The sequence below is a fragment of the Pan paniscus genome, chromosome X, assembly GCF_029289425.2.
Source record: "Pan paniscus chromosome X, NHGRI_mPanPan1-v2.0_pri, whole genome shotgun sequence".
Taxonomy (NCBI): domain Eukaryota; kingdom Metazoa; phylum Chordata; class Mammalia; order Primates; family Hominidae; genus Pan; species Pan paniscus.
This window is the reverse complement of record NC_073272.2, coordinates 49,243,112-49,259,771: the sequence shown is the minus strand read 5'-3', so window position 1 is coordinate 49,259,771 and position 16,660 is coordinate 49,243,112. Positions and strand designations below refer to the sequence as shown.

Genomic DNA, 16,660 nt, shown 5'->3' with positions numbered 1-16,660 from the left:
TCGCTTCAGCCCAGGAGTTTGAGTTTGAGACCAGCCTGGGCAATGTGGCAAAACCCTGTCTCTCCAAATAATTTAAAAAATTAGCCAGGTGTGGCGTGTGCCTGTAGTCCCAGTTACTCGGGAGGCTGAGGTGGGAGGATGGTTTGAGCCCAGGAGGTTGAGGCTGTAGTCTGCGATCACGCCACTGCACTCCAGCCTGGGTAACAGAACCAGACCCTGTCTCGAAAAGAAAAGAAAGAAAAGAAAAACAGAACTGTGTAGATAGGTTTTAAAAAAAAAAGAGAGAGAAAATAACAGACCAAATGAGACTGTGTGAGAGGTCTAATGCCCTGCAGACCCTCGAATGTTCCAGGCCCTGGAGAAAAACCCTCTTCTGTTTTTCCTGTTCCTCCACAGGCCCCTCCTGCTCAGTCCGCTGGGCTGGCTTCTCCTACTTCTCTAAAACTTGAAATGCTGGGATTCCCTTCTCTCTTCTCACGCATCCTCTCTAGGTCATCTTATCCAGGTCTTCACACTTGAAATACTACTTATCCTCCATGGGATGCCCACATTTTTACCTCTAACTCAGACTGTCCTTCTGGCATTTTATCAGAATCTCTAAAGTTTTGTTTATTTCATTGATTGATTCATTTAGCAGATGTTTATTGAGCATCCACTGTTTCCTGGTGCCTATCTAATGCCCTGCAGACCCAGCAGTTAACAAGCCAGACAAAAATCCCTGCCCTTGTGGAACTGATATTTAGGGAGTGAGAATAACAAGAAGCAGGCAAATACATAGTAGCAGGTAGGGATGTAATAATTAAATAAGACAAGACTCTCACTCTTTGTTTAAGGAATCTGCAGTCATTTTATTGCCTAAACGTGTGGGAAAAGATAGAGTGCTGACAGTCCTCTTCCACAGGGAATCCTATGAGTATTTATACAGTTTAGAAACAAAGGAAATATTGTTAATATTATTACGAGGGCAACAGGTGGTTAAATAAAGCAGCCAGCCAGAATTTCAGGTTTCTTTCTTTTTTTTTTTTTTTTTGGGGGGGGGGACAGAGTCTCACTCTGTCGCCCAGGCTGGAGTGCAGTGGCACGATCTCAGCTCACTAGAGCCTCTGCCTCCCGAGTTCAAGCGATTCTCCTGCCTCAGCCTCCCAAGTAGCTGGGATTACAGGCATCCGCCACCACGCCTGGCTAATTTTTGTATTTTTAGTAGAGACGGCGTTTCACCATGTTGACCAGGCTGGTCTCGAACTCCTGACGTCAGGTGATCCACCTGCCTCAATCTCCCAAAGTGTTGGGATTACAGGCGTGAGCCACCATGCCCGGCCAATTTCAGGTCTCTTGGAGAGTGTTTTCACAGGATAACACAGCAATGATTGTCTTGAAGTCGTAGAATCTTAATAAGACTCCTTTGTTCAAAGCACATTTTCAAGGATAGCCTTATGTTATCAGAGAACAGAGTACGTCTGTAATGGATACAGATATTAACACATACTTTACTGCCCATAAAACAAGTGTTCCTGAAGAACTTCTGTTTTAACAGCTGACCAAATTATTACATTTGAATTTGCAGAATGGTGTCTCTCCCTGCTTCCCTGAGAGCAGAGGAAATTAGGCATTGCCTTCCTATCTTTCTTGTGCTTCTTTTTGTTAATTAAAAGCAAAATAAAAATTTTAAAGCAGGCCCTGGAGTTTCATTAGGGTTTATTAAAAAAATAAAAAAATAAAAAAAAAAGAAGGGCTGGTGTGATGGCTCATGCCTGCAATCCCAGCACTTTGGGAGGCTGAGGTTGGGAGAAAATATTGAAGCCAGGAGTTTGAGACCAGCCTGGGCAACACAACGAGACCCCATCTATACAGAAAATAAAAACATTAGTTGTGTGGTGGTGTGTGCCTGTAGTCCCAGCTACTTGGGGACGCTAAGGTGGGAAAATCACTTGAGCCCAGGAGTTTGAGGCTGCAATGAGCTATGATCAGACCACTGCACTCCAGCCCAGGTGACAGCAAGACTCTGTCTCTTTAAAACAAAACAAACAAAAAAACAGGTTTGGAGGCTACTGGGCTAGAGAGTGACAGGGATGCCAGACAAGGGTATGGGGAAGGCCTCTGTGAGGAGGGGCAACATTTATTATCCATCTTCTCGAGGGCCAGGATTTTTGTCTGTCCTATTCTCTGCTCTAATGCTAAGAACCGCATCTGGCATCCAGTAGGTGCTCAATAAATGTTGAATAAATTTATCAAACACAGAGCACCTACTATATGCCAGGCACTGTTCTAAAGACTTTCCAAAAGCTTAACTCCTGGCCGGGCACGGTGACTCACGCCTGTAATCCTAGCACTTTGGGAGGCCAAGGCAGGTGGATAACCTGAGGTCAGGAGTTCGAGACCAGCCTGGCCAACATGGTGAAACCCTGTCTCCACTAAAAATACAAAAATTAGCTGGACATGGTGGTACACGGCTGTAATCCCAGCTACTCAGGAGGCTGAGGCAGGAGAATTGGTTGAAATCGAGAGGCAGAGGTTGCAGTGAGCCGAGATCGTGACACTGCACACCAGCCTGGGCGACAGAGTGAGACTCCATCTCGACAAAACAAACAAAAGCTTAACTCGCAATCTTTGCAACACACCCTACCTATGTTGTAGGTGCTGTCTGTGAGCACATTTTACAGAGGGGAAACAGGCTCCAGAAGGGGGGTGTTATCTGCCCGAGGGTTCTCTGATGGAATATGGCCCAGCTTATTCCCTCCTAATCACCCCAGACCCTGGTGTTGTCCCCACCTGGGCCCATGGAACAATGGATAGACCCCATTCCCCTCCTGAATCCCTCCCCAGGCTCCTGCCACTTCCCTTTCTCACTTCCCTTGTGCTGACCTCCCCGACCACAAGCTGACCACAGGGAACCTCTCAGGAAAGGAGGGCCGAGGTTAAGGGAGGGTGGAAGGTGGAGCAACTGCCTCGATGCTCCCTCCACCCCCACGAACAGGAACATACTGAGCACGGCACACTCACTTCACCCTGGTTCAACACCCCCACGAGGTTGACCCTGTCATTATGTTAGAGATTATGCATTTTCCACATAGGGAAACTGAGGCTCAGGGGTGTTAAGTGACTCACCCAAGGTCACACGGCTAGGAAGTTGCTGCACGCTCCTATGCTCCATTTCCTCTGGGTGAGAATTTGTCCTAGGAGCTTCTATTGAACACTGTGAGGTTGCTGGGAGGAGCGCGAGGTGCTGGGGATACAGTAACAAACAGAACAAGACCAAGAGTAAGACAGGAAATGGGGAGGGGAGAGTAGAGAAGGAGGCAGAGGGGACAGGGTGGGGTCAAAGCAGGATGCCCTCCCAGTTCCTCCTGCCTCTAGGTTCCTCTTTCCCTGCTGATTCCAGGAGCCTATCAACCCAGATAAAGCGGGACCTCCTCTCTGGTAGAGGTGCAGGGGGCAGTACTCAACATGATCACAGAGGGAGCGCAGGCCCCTCGATTGTTGCTGCCGCCGCTGCTCCTGCTGCTCACCCTGCCAGCCACAGGTGAGGGGGTGAGGGCCCAGCTGGCCCCAGGGGTGTCCAGGCCCACCACATCCCTGACCGAGCCCCACCCACCCATCCCCCCGGCCCTGTTACAGGCTCAGACCCCGTGCTCTGCTTCACCCAGTATGAAGAATCCTCCGGCAAGTGCAAGGGCCTCCTGGGGGGTGGTGTCAGCGTGGAAGACTGCTGTCTCAACACTGCCTTTGCCTACCAGAAACGTAGTGGTGGGCTCTGTCAGCCTTGCAGGTTAGGGGGAGCCTGGGGTGGGGGATGGGGGGGAGGGAAGGACTGTCTGGGGGGGTCACCCAAAACTGGGCACTTTCTTTCTCTGGGACTTCCAAGGGTGGCCCTGAGGCCCTGATCGTGACCATACCTCAGGGTTTCTCAACCTTGTTACTATTGACATTTGGGGCTGGAAATTCTTGGCTGGGGGAGGGGATTGCTTACCTGTGTATTGTGGGATGTTTTGTAACACCCCTAGCCTTCCACTAGATGCCAGTAGCAATTCTCCCCACCAGCTGTGACAACCAAACATGTCAGCAGACATTGCCAAATGTCCCCTGGGGGTCAAAATCACCCCTGATTGAGAACCACTGACATAGCTCACACATATTGAGCACCTCCTGCACACTGGAAGCATTGCAGGTGGGGTGCAGCTTGGTATTTCCCTAATTTTGATGACAGCTCATGTTTATTGAGTGCTTACTGTATATGGACACACTGTGGGGGCGGGAAAGTTTGGGGAATTCAAAGGGCAGCTCTAGGCCCCTAATTATGATGACACTTCACATTCATTGAGCACTCCCTGTATACCAGCTGCATGGCAGGGTTGGGAGATGAGCTTGAGGATTTCTGAGGGTAGCTCTAGTCTCCTGATCATGATTTCCAGCTTGCATGGATTGAGCCCTTACCGTATGCCAGACCTGTTTTCTGCTTGCTTACTATATATCCCAGATACACCGTGGGCATGGGGAGCTTGGGGATTTTTGAGGGCAGCTCTGGGCCCCAAGTCATGTCAACAGTTCATCACATCTATTTGGCATGAACAGCATACCTAGGGCTATGCAGTGGGTTGGGGATAGATCTGGGGTTATTTCTGAGGAGGCCTCTGAGGTCATAGGGATGATGGCTCAGGTTTATTAAGCACTTTCTATTTACCTACTACCATGTAGTGTGGTGATCTGGTGGGTTTCTGACAGCAGCCCTTGGTTCCTAGTCCTTACCTTTGCTTACTGCGGACCTGGTGTTGGCCTTGCCAGCCTTCCAATGGTAACTCCAGATGCCTGATTGTGAAGGTAAATGACATTATCAAGCACTTATTGTATATCCACTGCTTCCCATTCAGTATCCCAATATCCCTAAAAGGTAAGGACTTATCAATCCATCGCACACGCACTTGCCTAGCAACCCTTCGTGTCTGCCCACACTCTGGAGTCCCACATGCCATTCTTGTTAGCTCATGCCAGGATGGGATGTGTGTGCTCTTCTCCACAGGTCCCCACGATGGTCCCTGTGGTCCACATGGGCCCCCTGTTCAGTGACGTGCTCTGAGGGCTCCCAGCTGCGGTACCGGCGCTGTGTGGGCTGGAATGGGCAGTGCTCTGAAAAGGTGGCACCTGGGACCTTGGAGTGGCAGCTCCAGGCCTGTGAGGACCAGCAGTGCTGTCCTGGTGAGGAGGATGAGCAAGGCGGGCAAGCACTCCCTGTCACCCAGCACTGGTGGGAACTATCGGTACAGAGGTCCTCAGAGTGGGCCCGTCCCCAGTGTTTGTAAGGACCTAAGGAGGAGAGTGGCGGGAGGTGAGGTCAGAGAGGTGAGGAGGGTCCATTGCCTGGGGGCCACGGAGAGGACGTTGGCTTTTCGTCTGAGTAATTTGGACTGTGGGCAGAGGAGGAACGTGATCTGACTGGGGTTGGGAGGAGAACAGACTGTGCACGGTGAGGGTGAGAGGGGAAGCGGAGGCACCCATGTGAAGGCTGCTGCGGCAGGCCCGGTGAGCGGGGATGGTGGGCCCAGAATGGTGGCAGAGGATATAAGGACAGGATTAGCTCATGTGGGGCACTCAAGGAAGCAAAGAGCCCTGAATGACACCCCACCTCCATCCCATTACCCTCTCTTCTCTCCCACAGAGATGGGCGGCTGGTCTGGCTGGGGGCCCTGGGAGCCTTGCTCTGTCACCTGCTCCAAAGGGACCCGGACCCGCAAGCGAGCCTGTAATCACCCTGCTCCCAAGTGTGGGGGCCACTGCCCAGGACAGGCACAGGAATCAGAGGCCTGTGACACCCAGCAGGTCTGCCCCAGTGAGTGAGGGAAGCCACAGGATGCTGATGGGTGCACCCAGCGTGGGTCTGCAGGGTTACAGCAGGGAACTGCCAGGCTGAGAGGACTTTAGCATGCATGACCACACCTGCATCCCTCCACCTCCCACCCCACCACAGCACACGGGGCCTGGGCCACCTGGGGCCCCTGGACCCCCTGCTCAGCCTCCTGCCACGGTGGACCCCACGAACCTAAGGAGACACGAAGCCGCAAGTGTTCTGCACCTGAGCCCTCCCAGAAGCCTCCTGGGAAGCCCTGCCCGGGGCTAGCCTACGAGCACCGGAGGTGCACCGGCCTGCCACCCTGCCCAGGTACACCAGGATGAGGCTGCTGATGTTGCTGGTGGGGCTCTTGATTGAGGGCATAGATGCTCTGCCATTTCTAGAGTTCCTAGGCCATGTGACCATGCAGCCCTTCATTTGGGGACAGTCTGCTTCAAGGGTCTAGGGGCTGAGAGGAAGGATTGAGGAGGCCTTTCTCCTCACTCCCTTTCCTCCTCCAACAGTGGCTGGGGGCTGGGGGCCTTGGAGCCCTGTGAGCCCCTGCCCTGTGACCTGTGGCCTGGGCCAGACCATGGAACAACGGACGTGCGATCACCCTGTGCCCCAGCATGGGGGCCCCTTCTGTGCTGGCGATGCCACCCGGACCCACATCTGCAACACAGCTGTGCCCTGCCCTGGTCAGCATCTCAGGGTTCACGATTTGCATGCCTAAGCCCCCCTTGCCCTTCTCTGCTGCCCAGCTCCTGCTGCTGAGGCCTTGTTCCTGTCTCTGATTCCTCCTTTCCTGGCCCTGATACCTTGTTTCCACCCCTGGTCCCCCATTCACACATCTGATCACCTCTACTCCCTCCTACCGCCCTCATTCCTTCCTCTGAACCCCCTTGCTGATTCCCTGCTTTGGTCCAATCCCCTGTTGCCCTGTCTCTGCAGTGGATGGAGAGTGGGACTCGTGGGGGGAGTGGAGCCCCTGTATCCGACGGAACATGAAGTCCATCAGCTGTCAAGAAATCCCGGGCCAGCAGTCACGCGGGAGGACCTGCAGGGGCCGCAAGTTTGACGGACATCGATGTGCCGGGCAACAGCAGGATATCCGGCACTGCTACAGCATCCAGCACTGCCCCTGTGAGTGTCCCACAGACTGTGCTCTGAGGGTGGGGTGGCCCATGCAGGATAAGGGGTTTCCAACTCTCTGCTGTGGACCTCACGTCTCTGCAGCCTCCCTCTCACCTTCCCACCAAGACCTCCAGTTCTGACTCTGTGACCCCTACCCCTCATTGCAGTGAAAGGATCATGGTCAGAGTGGAGTACCTGGGGGCTGTGCATGCCCCCCTGTGGACCTAATCCTACCCGTGCCCGCCAGCGCCTCTGCACACCCTTGCTCCCCAAGTACCCGTGAGTGAGAGGGCAAAGTATGCCTGGGAGGGGGTCATGATATTACAGGCGGGAGAGTCGGCTACCCCAGGAAACCAGGGTTTCCACTGCTGAATCTAAGGTATCTGCCTTGCCGAGTGCCACCTCCCAGCTGCAGGAAGTGGGGAGAAACTAAAGAAGATGAGAAAGAAGTTCTTGGAGGATAATTCGTAGCCTCTGTGCCCCTCAGTCACTTGTTCAGTCACTCATCCACTCTCCCATTCACTTAGTCCTTCATGTGTCATTGACTCCGACCTTCAGTTACCCATGCTTTTAGCTGCCATCACTCAGGCCTCCATTCACTGCCTGCCTCCCACAGTCACTCATGCCTCCATCCACTTTGTCAGCATCTCACTGAGCCAAGGCACTCCAAGGCTTTTTCAGCAACAGTTGCAGATACACACAGCCCAGATCCTGTGGATCCTCCAAGGGACCCAGCTGAGCAGGCCCCTGACAGGAGGCATATGAGGAACAGCTGGTGCATGCAACAGGTGCTTGCCACCTCAACCTAGGTCCAGGAAGCTGACTGGGCCTCCCAGGGCAGGTAGGGGTTGGGAAAGGCATTCCTGGCATCAAGACTGTGAACGGAGCCTTGGAGCTAGGTGATTAGCTGCTATAAGTGTTTCCAGGTGCCAGAGGGGCCCAGGTGTTAGAGAGGGTTAAAATGTTCATCCCTTTTCTTCCTTCCACATACATCAAGCTACTAGATTAAGTGAACTATTCCCAGCTCGTGGAAGGGCTGCCATCTGGGAAGGGATCTCCCGGCTGGGGGGGTTAGAGTGGGGCCTGAAGATGAATTAGAGGTGTTGAATGGAGGCACAAAGGACTTGAGTGAGCGAGAGACTGAGTGGAGGAAGAAGCAATTGAGAGAACTGGGATGGGAGTGAATGGAGGGCTTTCCTAGTGGGACAAATAACCCAGGTAAAGACCTTTCTGGACAGGGACTGAGCTTGAATAAAGTGGAGGAGACAGAGAGAGAGATTGGCTTGGGGCAGGGATTTGGGCCCAACAATAAGGCCTTGAATGTCAGGACAAGGCATTGAGTTTTTTCCTGGAGGCAGTGGAAAGAGATATAAAGGGTATATATTTCGGAGGTAAAAGAAAGTAGCTCATGCCAACAAGTAACATTCACCAGCATTTATTGAGCACTTGCTGTGTGCCAGGCACTGCTCTGAGCACTTTACCTGAATTAACTCATTTATCCTCATTCAACCCCGTGAGGTGAGTATTAATATTACTATTCCTACCATTCTCATTTTGCAGATGAGGGAAACCGAGGCACAGGGAAGCTAAAGAAATTGCCCAATATCCTATAGCTAAAAAGTAGTGTTGGGAGGCCAGGCACAGTGGCTCACGCCTGTAATCCCAGCAACACTTTGGGAGGCTGAGGCAGGAGCATCACTTGAGCCCAGGAGATTGAGGCTGCAGTGAGCTATGATTGTGCCACTGCACTGCAGCCTGGGCAACAGAGTGAGACCCTGCCTCAAAAAAAAAAAAAAAAAAAAGGAAAAGAAAAAAAAAACCAAAAGTAGCCCTCGGCACATAGCAGGCACTCAATAAGAATTGAATGCATTCTTGCCTTCCCTGAGATTCTCCCTTCCGTTCCTCCCCACCCCTAATGCCTCAGGCCCACCGTTTCCATGGTCGAAGGTCAGGGCGAGAAGAACGTGACCTTCTGGGGGAGACCGCTGCCACGGTGTGAGGAGCTACAAGGGCAGAAGCTGGTGGTGGAGGAGAAACGACCATGTCTACACGTGCCTGCTTGCAAAGACCCTGAGGAAGAGGAACTCTAACACTTCTCTCCTCCACTCTGAGCCCCCTGACCTTCCAAACCTCAATAAACTAGCCTCTTCGAGCTCGTCTACGATTCCTTAAAGGAGGAAAAACAACCTATCCCCTTCCCCAAAAGTAGGGTGATAGCATCTCATAGGGCAAACAGCACAGCACGGGCCAAGACACAGCAGCCTGTTGCGGAAAACAGTATTTTCCACTGTGGTCGCAGGTTGGCAGGAGTGAAAGCGAGTGTGCAGTCCCAGCCTCTCCCCGCCGCTGCCATAACCCCAATGTCTGGGTCCGCGCAGCCCCCTTAGAGCCTCAAGGCCGCCCGGCACGTTCCTCTGCAGAGCTCCGCGTTACGGGTTTCCTGATTGGCTACTTGTCCTGGCAGGCACTTCTTGATTGGCCGGCGTGCTTGTTCGTTGTCTCCCCGTCTCCTGGACCTCCCTAGATTCCCACCAGCCGGAACCTTGGAGGAGCCTCTGCCGGCCGACTCCGACTCCGCGTCAGTCGAGGATGAACGGCAGAGGCGTGGCCGAGGCTGGCACCCTGCCGCCCGAGCACCTGCACCCACCCACTCCCGACAGCCCAGCTCCAATGCCACAATTACCAGCGACAAATAGCTCGGCGAGGCGGGGGGCGGGCCGAGGAAGTGCCTGTGTTGCGCTCTGAGCTGAGGAGGGGCAAAGAAGCTAGAGTCAGTATCCGCCCGGAGGAGCCCCCAAGACAAATCCAGACACTTTCCTCTGGTAATTTGTTCATTCATTCAACACTTATTAGCGCCTGCTGTATACTAAAGCTAAGTCTGAGCATCTAGGGTGGAGGAGGGCTGGTAGAAAGAGGACATCTGAGCGAGGGAACAGACTCAGAAGGTATTCCTTTCGTGTGAACATCTATTCAACACTTAACGCCTACTGTATACTAACAATAGTGCTGGACATCACGGAGAATAGAGAAGAAGAGGAATCAGAGCGTTACGTGTCTCCGCAGTAAAGGGAACAAAGCCAGACACCAGTGCTTTTAGCATTTGCTCATTCATTTACCACTTACTGAATGCCGGGCCCCTTGTGAAGAGACGCATCATAAGAATCATAATAATCATGGTAATAGCTACTACTTAGAAAGGACTTACTGTGTGCTTAGTAGTGTCTTAAGGCTTTCCATAGCATGAACTCATTTCGTCCACAGCAAACCCATGTGGGTAAGTATTATTATCCCCATTTTACAAAGGAAACACGCACAGAAAGGTAGTAGGCTGGACATTTTTGAAGCATCATGGATTGTGATGAGGTCTTAAATGTCAAGAGTGCTGTGGGTGGAGGGGACCCGTCTGTGTGGGAAGGTTCGGGTAGGAGGTTTGTGACATGCACACCCAGAGTATATTGGTACACTTACTTGACTTCTCTGGTTCGTTTTCCCCTTATTCAAGTGGACCAGTCAATGAGTTGAAGTGAAGATGAAGTTGATGAGTACTTACTTGGTCATCTTGGGAAGACTGAGCCAAAGTGAGGGGTTCTGGTTGCTACTACAGGGTATGAGAGAGGTATACGTTTACAAGAAAGTGGGAATTCAGCTGTGTGTGTGTGAGAGAGAGATGCAGACCCTTGGGGCTGTGCAAGAATTAAGGATGTATTGATATGTGGCATGTGTGTGAGGTTACAATTGTATGTATGCCATAACAATGCAGGAGTCCCGTGTGTGCACATACACATTAAGGTGCCATGGACATGTATGTGTGAGTCACAAACATGGGTACAATACTGAATGTGAACATATGTCAGGGGTGTGTGTTTGAGAGTCGTTGCTCACCAATGTACAGCAAAATAATTCTTGGGGCCCCTTTTGTACGCCTATTCCTGCTGAACAAGATGGAGACAGTTTGGGGGAGCCTAACCTTTGCCTTAGTGAATTGAGGCACTCCTGAGGTGAATCCTCATTCCTCTACAAAACAATCTACAAAAAATTAATTTCTGGAAATTGAGCCACGTGGAAAAATGAAATGGTGCTGGGGCCACAAGTACTAGGAACCTAGGAATGGGGACCCTAGGAAGAGGCGCAGCCTGGAGATAGATTCCCGAGGAACCTGAATTCAGACCTAAAGGAGCCAGAAAGATCTGTAGACCTGCAGCTGTTCCTGTCCCCAAAGAGGGCACCGCGCCCTGCACAGCTTGTTTGCTTCCGTTACTGGGCAAAAAACCAGGGAGCACATACTTCAAGACATTGGAAAATATCTGATTTGCAGGGAGATCCCCATCTGGGTAACACTAGGATTTGGAATGCCAGAGAAGGAATCCTGAAGGGAGGAGAAAAGAGTGGCCAAATCAAAGGCCTGGAGGTGGGACTGAAGCTGGCTGGGTTGGAGGAGGGAGTAGAGGATGGTTTGGGAAGTGTTTGACTTGGGTACTGTGGAAGCCTAGGGCAGGAGGGGATAGAATCTGAGACCTGGGGGTGAGGGGTTCCTGCAGACAGTGGCCAAAGGCAGCCCTCGAGAGAGAAGGAGAGGACATTCCTGGCAGAAGCTACAACACATGCAAAGGTACAGAGGTTGCCCCCTTCCTACCCCTCTCCTTAGAGGTGGGTTAGAGATGTATCCTTTTTACAGATGAGGAAACCAAATCTCAGAAAGATTAAGTCACTTTCCCAAGTGTATGGTGGAGGCCCCACTTGAACCCAGGCACTGTGTCTCCAGACCCCACACTATTACTGCCTTGTTTAAACCAGCCAATGATTTAATGAATAAAGGATGAACAAATGAATAAGTGGATGAGTCACCTGAAAATTCTGCAGGCAAAAGAGACTCCATATCTACTTACTTCTTGCCTATCTTCTGCCACCTCTCCTAGTCCACCATCACTGCTCACTATGGTCAAGGTCCTACCCAATCTGGCCCCTGCTACCACAACCCCCTTCAGCTTGTTCCAGCCACATTGGCACTGGATGTTTCCTCTTCCTGGCACATTCTTAAAAGAAAAAAAATGTGTTGATCATAAAGTGAACATGACCCTTTGGGAATTAATTGGAGTTCTTGTATTCCCTCATCTGTAAAATAGACATTATATTATCCACCCCACTGGATTGTTGTGAGGGTTGGATGAAATGATGCATCTAAACAGCTTAGTTAAGAGTTGGGTACAATCAGTGAACAAATGATTATGAATTAGTGCTTTTATTGTAGTCAGAATCATAAAGATTTGACAGGTTCCCATATCCCACCTCTGCTTGGATTACCTCATTTGCTCATATGCAAACATTATTTGGTACCTACTGTGTGTGCACCATGGGATGGGCCTGCCTCTGTGGAAAGTTCTTGGGTGCAGGGGGAGACAGCCATGGGCACTGATGACATCAGGTAGTTATCGTGAGTTTTGGCTGTGTCCAGAGCAAAGGGATGGTGGCGTATATACCAAGTGTGTTCTGGTGTGGGGGTGGACACGCACCAGGGCTAGGGCTGCAGAGAATGTCTGTGTTGCAGATCTAGGTTTCTCCATGATCGTCGGTGGGAATGTGTTTTGTCTGCAAGTGTATGCTCATATGAGTTTCCCTGGGTCTCTGTGTGTCAGTGTGTTGCCTGTGTGTGGGGGGGTATGGGTGTATGCATGCATGTATGTAACATGCCCATGTGTGTTACCTTGAACTTGTATGTCTGTATGTATACCTAGATTGGCGTGTGTTCTGTCTGTACATGCCCTTGTATGTTTCCTCACTTTTGTGTGTGTTTATATGTGTGTCATTTCTTGTGTGCCTCCAGGCCCCCCTTGCCACCTTGGGCAAGGGTGTGTACACCACCCAAGTGTCCACCTCCGCTTGTCTGATGCTGTCTATGACGCCCCCGCTCTCTGCCTAGCTGAGCCTGTGTGGATGTGGGAGACTAATCTCCCCGCGGGCACTGCGTGTGACCTCACCCCCCTCTGTGAGGGGGTTATTTCTCTACTTTCGTGTCTCTGAGTGCGCTTCCAGTGCCCCCCTCCCCCCAAAAAATGCCTTCTGAGTTGAATATCAACACTACAAACCGAGTATCTGCAGAGGGCCCTGCGTATGAGTGCGAGTGGGTTTTAGGACCAGGATGAGGCGGGGTGGGGGTGCCTACCTGACGACCGACCCCGACCCACTGGACAAGCACCCAACCCCCATTCCCCAAATTGCGCATCCCCTATCAGAGAGGGGGAGGGGAAACAGGATGCGGCGAGGCGCGTGCGCACTGCCAGCTTCAGCACCGCGGACAGTGCCTTCGCCCCCGCCTGGCGGCGCGCGCCACCGCCGCCTCAGCACTGAAGGCGCGCTGACGTCACTCGCCGGTCCCCCGCAAACTCCCCTTCCCGGCCACCTTGGTCGCGTCCGCGCCGCCGCCGGCCCAGCCGGACCGCACCACGCGAGGCGCGAGATAGGGGGGCACGGGCGCGACCATCCGCGCTGCGGCGCCGGCGACTCAGCGCTGCCTCAGTCTGCAGTGGGCAGCGGAGGAGTCGTGTCGTGCCTGAGAGCGCAGCTGTGCTCCTGGGCACCGCGCAGTCCGCCCCCGCGGCTCCTGGCCAGACCACCCCTAGGACCCCCTGCCCCAAGTCGCAGCCATGAACTACCTGCGGCGCCGCCTGTCGGACAGCAACTTTATGGCCAATCTGCCAAATGGGTACATGACAGACCTGCAGCGTCCGCAGCCGCCCCCGCCGCCGCCCGGTGCCCACAGCCCCGGAGCCACGCCCGGTCCCGGGACCGCCACTGCCGAGAGGTCCTCCGGGGTCGCCCCAGCGGCCTCTCCGGCCGCCCCTAGCCCCGGGTCCTCGGGGGGCGGTGGCTTCTTCTCGTCGCTGTCCAACGCGGTCAAGCAGACCACGGCGGCAGCAGCTGCCACCTTCAGCGAGCAGGTGGGCGGCGGCTCTGGGGGCGCAGGCCGCGGGGGAGCCGCCTCCAGGGTGCTGCTGGTCATCGACGAGCCGCACACCGACTGGTAAGCCACTGCCGCGGACGTCTCCCGTGGGCCTGGGTCCCCAGATCGTTCTTCTGCGAATGAGCAATTATCGAGCGCCGCTTGTGTGCCTGACACCTGGCCCTCTCACCTAAATCTTTTTCCTTTAAATTATTAAGCTGGATGCTTCCTCTGTGCCCCGCCCTTGTCGCCCCCCCTCCGCCCCTTAAACCTTGATGGATCCAGGGAGCAATTATCAGGCACCTGCTGCGTACCTGTTCCCTACTCCCCCTCCCCCAAAAGTCTTTGGCTTCAATATATCCTATGAGCCTTCGAAAACCGAACGTGTCCTTCCTACCCTCCCCAACCCTTGCCCCATAGGCCTTGTCCTCTAATGGATCTTGTGAGCACTTATCTAGTACCTGCAGTATGCCTCATCCAAGAGCCCTTCCCCGAGGCCTTTGATTTCAATGAGGTTTGTGAGCATTCTTTGAGAGCCTGATACTGTCCTGTTCTCCTCAACCCTTGCCCTGAGGCCTTCTCTAATGGGTCTTGTGAGCATGTGTCCAGTCTATGCTATGTGTCCCACCCCAGCTCCGTCCTTAAAGCCCTTTTAAACTATTTAGTAAACATTGAGTACCTGCTGTGTATCCCACCCCAGCTTCTCTCCAAAAGCTTTGCCTTTCATGGATCCTGTGAGTTTTGATTGGATGCCTTCTCTGTGCCCCAACTCCAAGCCCTCTCTCTGAGGGCCTTTTCTCCAAAGGATCTAGGAAGCATTTGTTAAGTGCCTGATACGTGCCGCACCCCCAAACCCCTTCTCAAACAAATCATTTTCCTCCAGTGAGTTCCATGAGCAGTTTTGAACCTTCTTTGTGTGACTCATCTTCAGACCGTCTCCTCAAAGACCTTTCCCTACAGTGGATCTAGAAAACATTTATTGAGTGCCTCTTGTATCCCCCGTTCTCCAGCTACTTCTTCAAAGACCTTTCCTTTGGTGGATCCATCTAGCATTTATCAACTGCCTGCAGTGTGAGCCTTCTCTAAAAGTTCTTTCCTCCAGTGTATTCAGCAAGCATGCATTGACTGGTGCCTGCTGTATACCCCACCCTAAAACCCTTTCTGCAATACCCTTTCCTCCAGTGGCTTCAGTCTGCATGTAATGAGCACTTTCTGCATGACCCAACCTTAGATCTCTCCATAAAGGCCTGTGCCTCCAGTTAATACAGTGCTCAGATATCTGGCACTTGCTGTGTGTACCATTCCAGTCACTCTTTCCAAAGACCTTTTCTTTTAATCACTCCTTGGAGTATTTATGGAGCACCTACTGTGTACCTGATTGTGTGCCTTCTTCACAAAAGCCTTTTCTCCTATGGATGAAGAATGGAGCTCCCATAGATCAACTTTCTGCACTCCCATTTCCCCTCCCCATAGGACTTTTCCTTCAGGGATGCAGTGAGCCTTGATCAGGTGACTATATGTCCATCCCCAGCCCCACTCCCCAAAGGCCTTTTCTTCTAATGGATCCAGTGAGCATTTATTCCTTGTCTGTCATGTGCTCCATTTTAATCATCCTCCCCCAAAGACCTTTTCTTCCAATGGCTCCCCTGAGCATTTATGGAGTGTCTTCTGTGTGTTCTGTATATTCACACCTCCTCCCCAGAATTGTTTTCTTAACAGTAGATCCAGTGAGCACATATGCAGGACCTGATGTTTTGGGGAGTACATTCTTCTTCCTTACCCCTAGGAGAGCCTGTTCCAATCACAAGGCCTCTCCCAAGGTCCTTTCCTGTGATAAATCCAGAGCTGAGTTTATAATGATCACCCCTTTCCCACTCCCTTCAGTACCCCTAGGATTCCCTCTACCAACTTTAATTCATACCCCCAAAGGGCTTTTAGTCTATTTAAGTAACACTTATTTAAGTAAACACTTTTACTTAATAGTTTTACTATTGACTTAATTTACTAAATAAATTTAGTAAATTTACTAAATTTACTATTTACTTAATAGTTTTACTATTTAAGTAAACACTTATTGAGCACTTACTGTATAAGTCACTTTCAACTTCCTCTTTCCAAGTCTCTGGAAATCCCTGACCCTGCCTCAAGAGCTCTCTCTCTAGGGGTCTACTTCAGCCTAAATGTATTGAGTACCAGCTGTTTACTGGTTAGATTACCTCTCCCCCAGGAGCCTTTACCGAGTAGCCTTTCTCTCTATTCAGAGCAATTTATTCATTCTGCAGATATTTATTGCATCCTTTCCATGAAAGTGTGGGAGGCATTTATTATGCACCATTATATACTAGGAATAACCCTTCTTCAGCTCCCCTTCCTTCTTTTTTTTCTAAATGCAGGTGTGCTTGAAATCCTCACCTGCCAGCTGGCCTTGCTATACCTTTTCCTCCATGCAACCCCACAATCATTTAATGAGCATTTATCGTATACTACTGAGAACCCTGCGTTAAATGCCTCTTCTCCCCTTTTTGTAGTCCCAATTCCCCCTTCAACAATCTCCATCCTGCCTTTTACACAACACAATCCTGAAAGCTCACAATGTGCACTGTTTGCCATTTATTCTAGCTAGGCCTCTTCCTCCACTTAGTAGCCATCTCCCCAGCTGCCTTTTTCTCCCCGAATTAGTCCAGAAAACACTTATTAATCTCTTACTGTATTATTTTCAAACAGCCACATTATCATCCCTGCAGCAGGCTTCTCTGCTTTTTTCTCTA

At 51.7% G+C, this 16,660-nt stretch overlaps 2 protein-coding genes across 4 annotated transcripts in view; both read left to right on the top strand.

Annotated features, from left to right (window-relative positions):
• Positions 1–273: 273 nt before the first annotated feature.
• CFP (complement factor properdin) lies at positions 274–9,107 on the top strand. Of its 2 annotated transcripts, XM_003812146.5 has the most exons (9): positions 274–3,520; positions 3,616–3,766; positions 5,015–5,190; positions 5,651–5,821; positions 5,960–6,151; positions 6,346–6,519; positions 6,773–6,964; positions 7,123–7,234; positions 8,880–9,107. In XM_003812146.5, exons 1-9 carry the CDS (start codon positions 3,445–3,447, stop codon positions 9,043–9,045), a joined length of 1,410 nt encoding a protein of 469 aa, XP_003812194.1. In that variant the 5' UTR covers positions 274–3,444; the 3' UTR covers positions 9,046–9,107. The 2 variants fall into 2 exon arrangements, with proteins under 2 accessions (XP_003812194.1, XP_063457635.1); XM_063601565.1 differs by lacking the exon at positions 7,123–7,234.
• A 4,298-nt stretch (positions 9,108–13,405) lies between these two features.
• SYN1 (synapsin I) overlaps positions 13,406–16,660 on the top strand; it is a 48,048-nt gene continuing 44,793 nt past the window's right edge. For both annotated transcript variants that reach the window (XM_034950363.2, XM_034950362.2), the window contains exon 1: positions 13,406–13,973. In XM_034950363.2, coding sequence (XP_034806254.1) covers positions 13,597–13,973 — 377 coding nt within the window. In that variant the 5' untranslated portion in view covers positions 13,406–13,596. The remainder of the gene's footprint in view (positions 13,974–16,660) is intronic.

What these genes read in the sequence shown, in the direction of transcription:
- CFP (XM_003812146.5), top strand. Translation starts at nt 3,445, where the DNA reads ATGATCACAGAGGGAGCGCAGGCCCCTCGATTGTTGCTGCCGCCGCTG. An exon ending in CACAGCTGTGCCCTGCCCTG is followed by an intron (nt 6,520 to 6,772) that starts GTCAGCATCTCA and finishes CTGTCTCTGCAG; the next exon opens with TGGATGGAGAGTGGGACTCG. An exon ending in CCCTTGCTCCCCAAGTACCC is followed by an intron (nt 7,235 to 8,879) that starts GTGAGTGAGAGG and finishes CTAATGCCTCAG; the next exon opens with GCCCACCGTTTCCATGGTCG.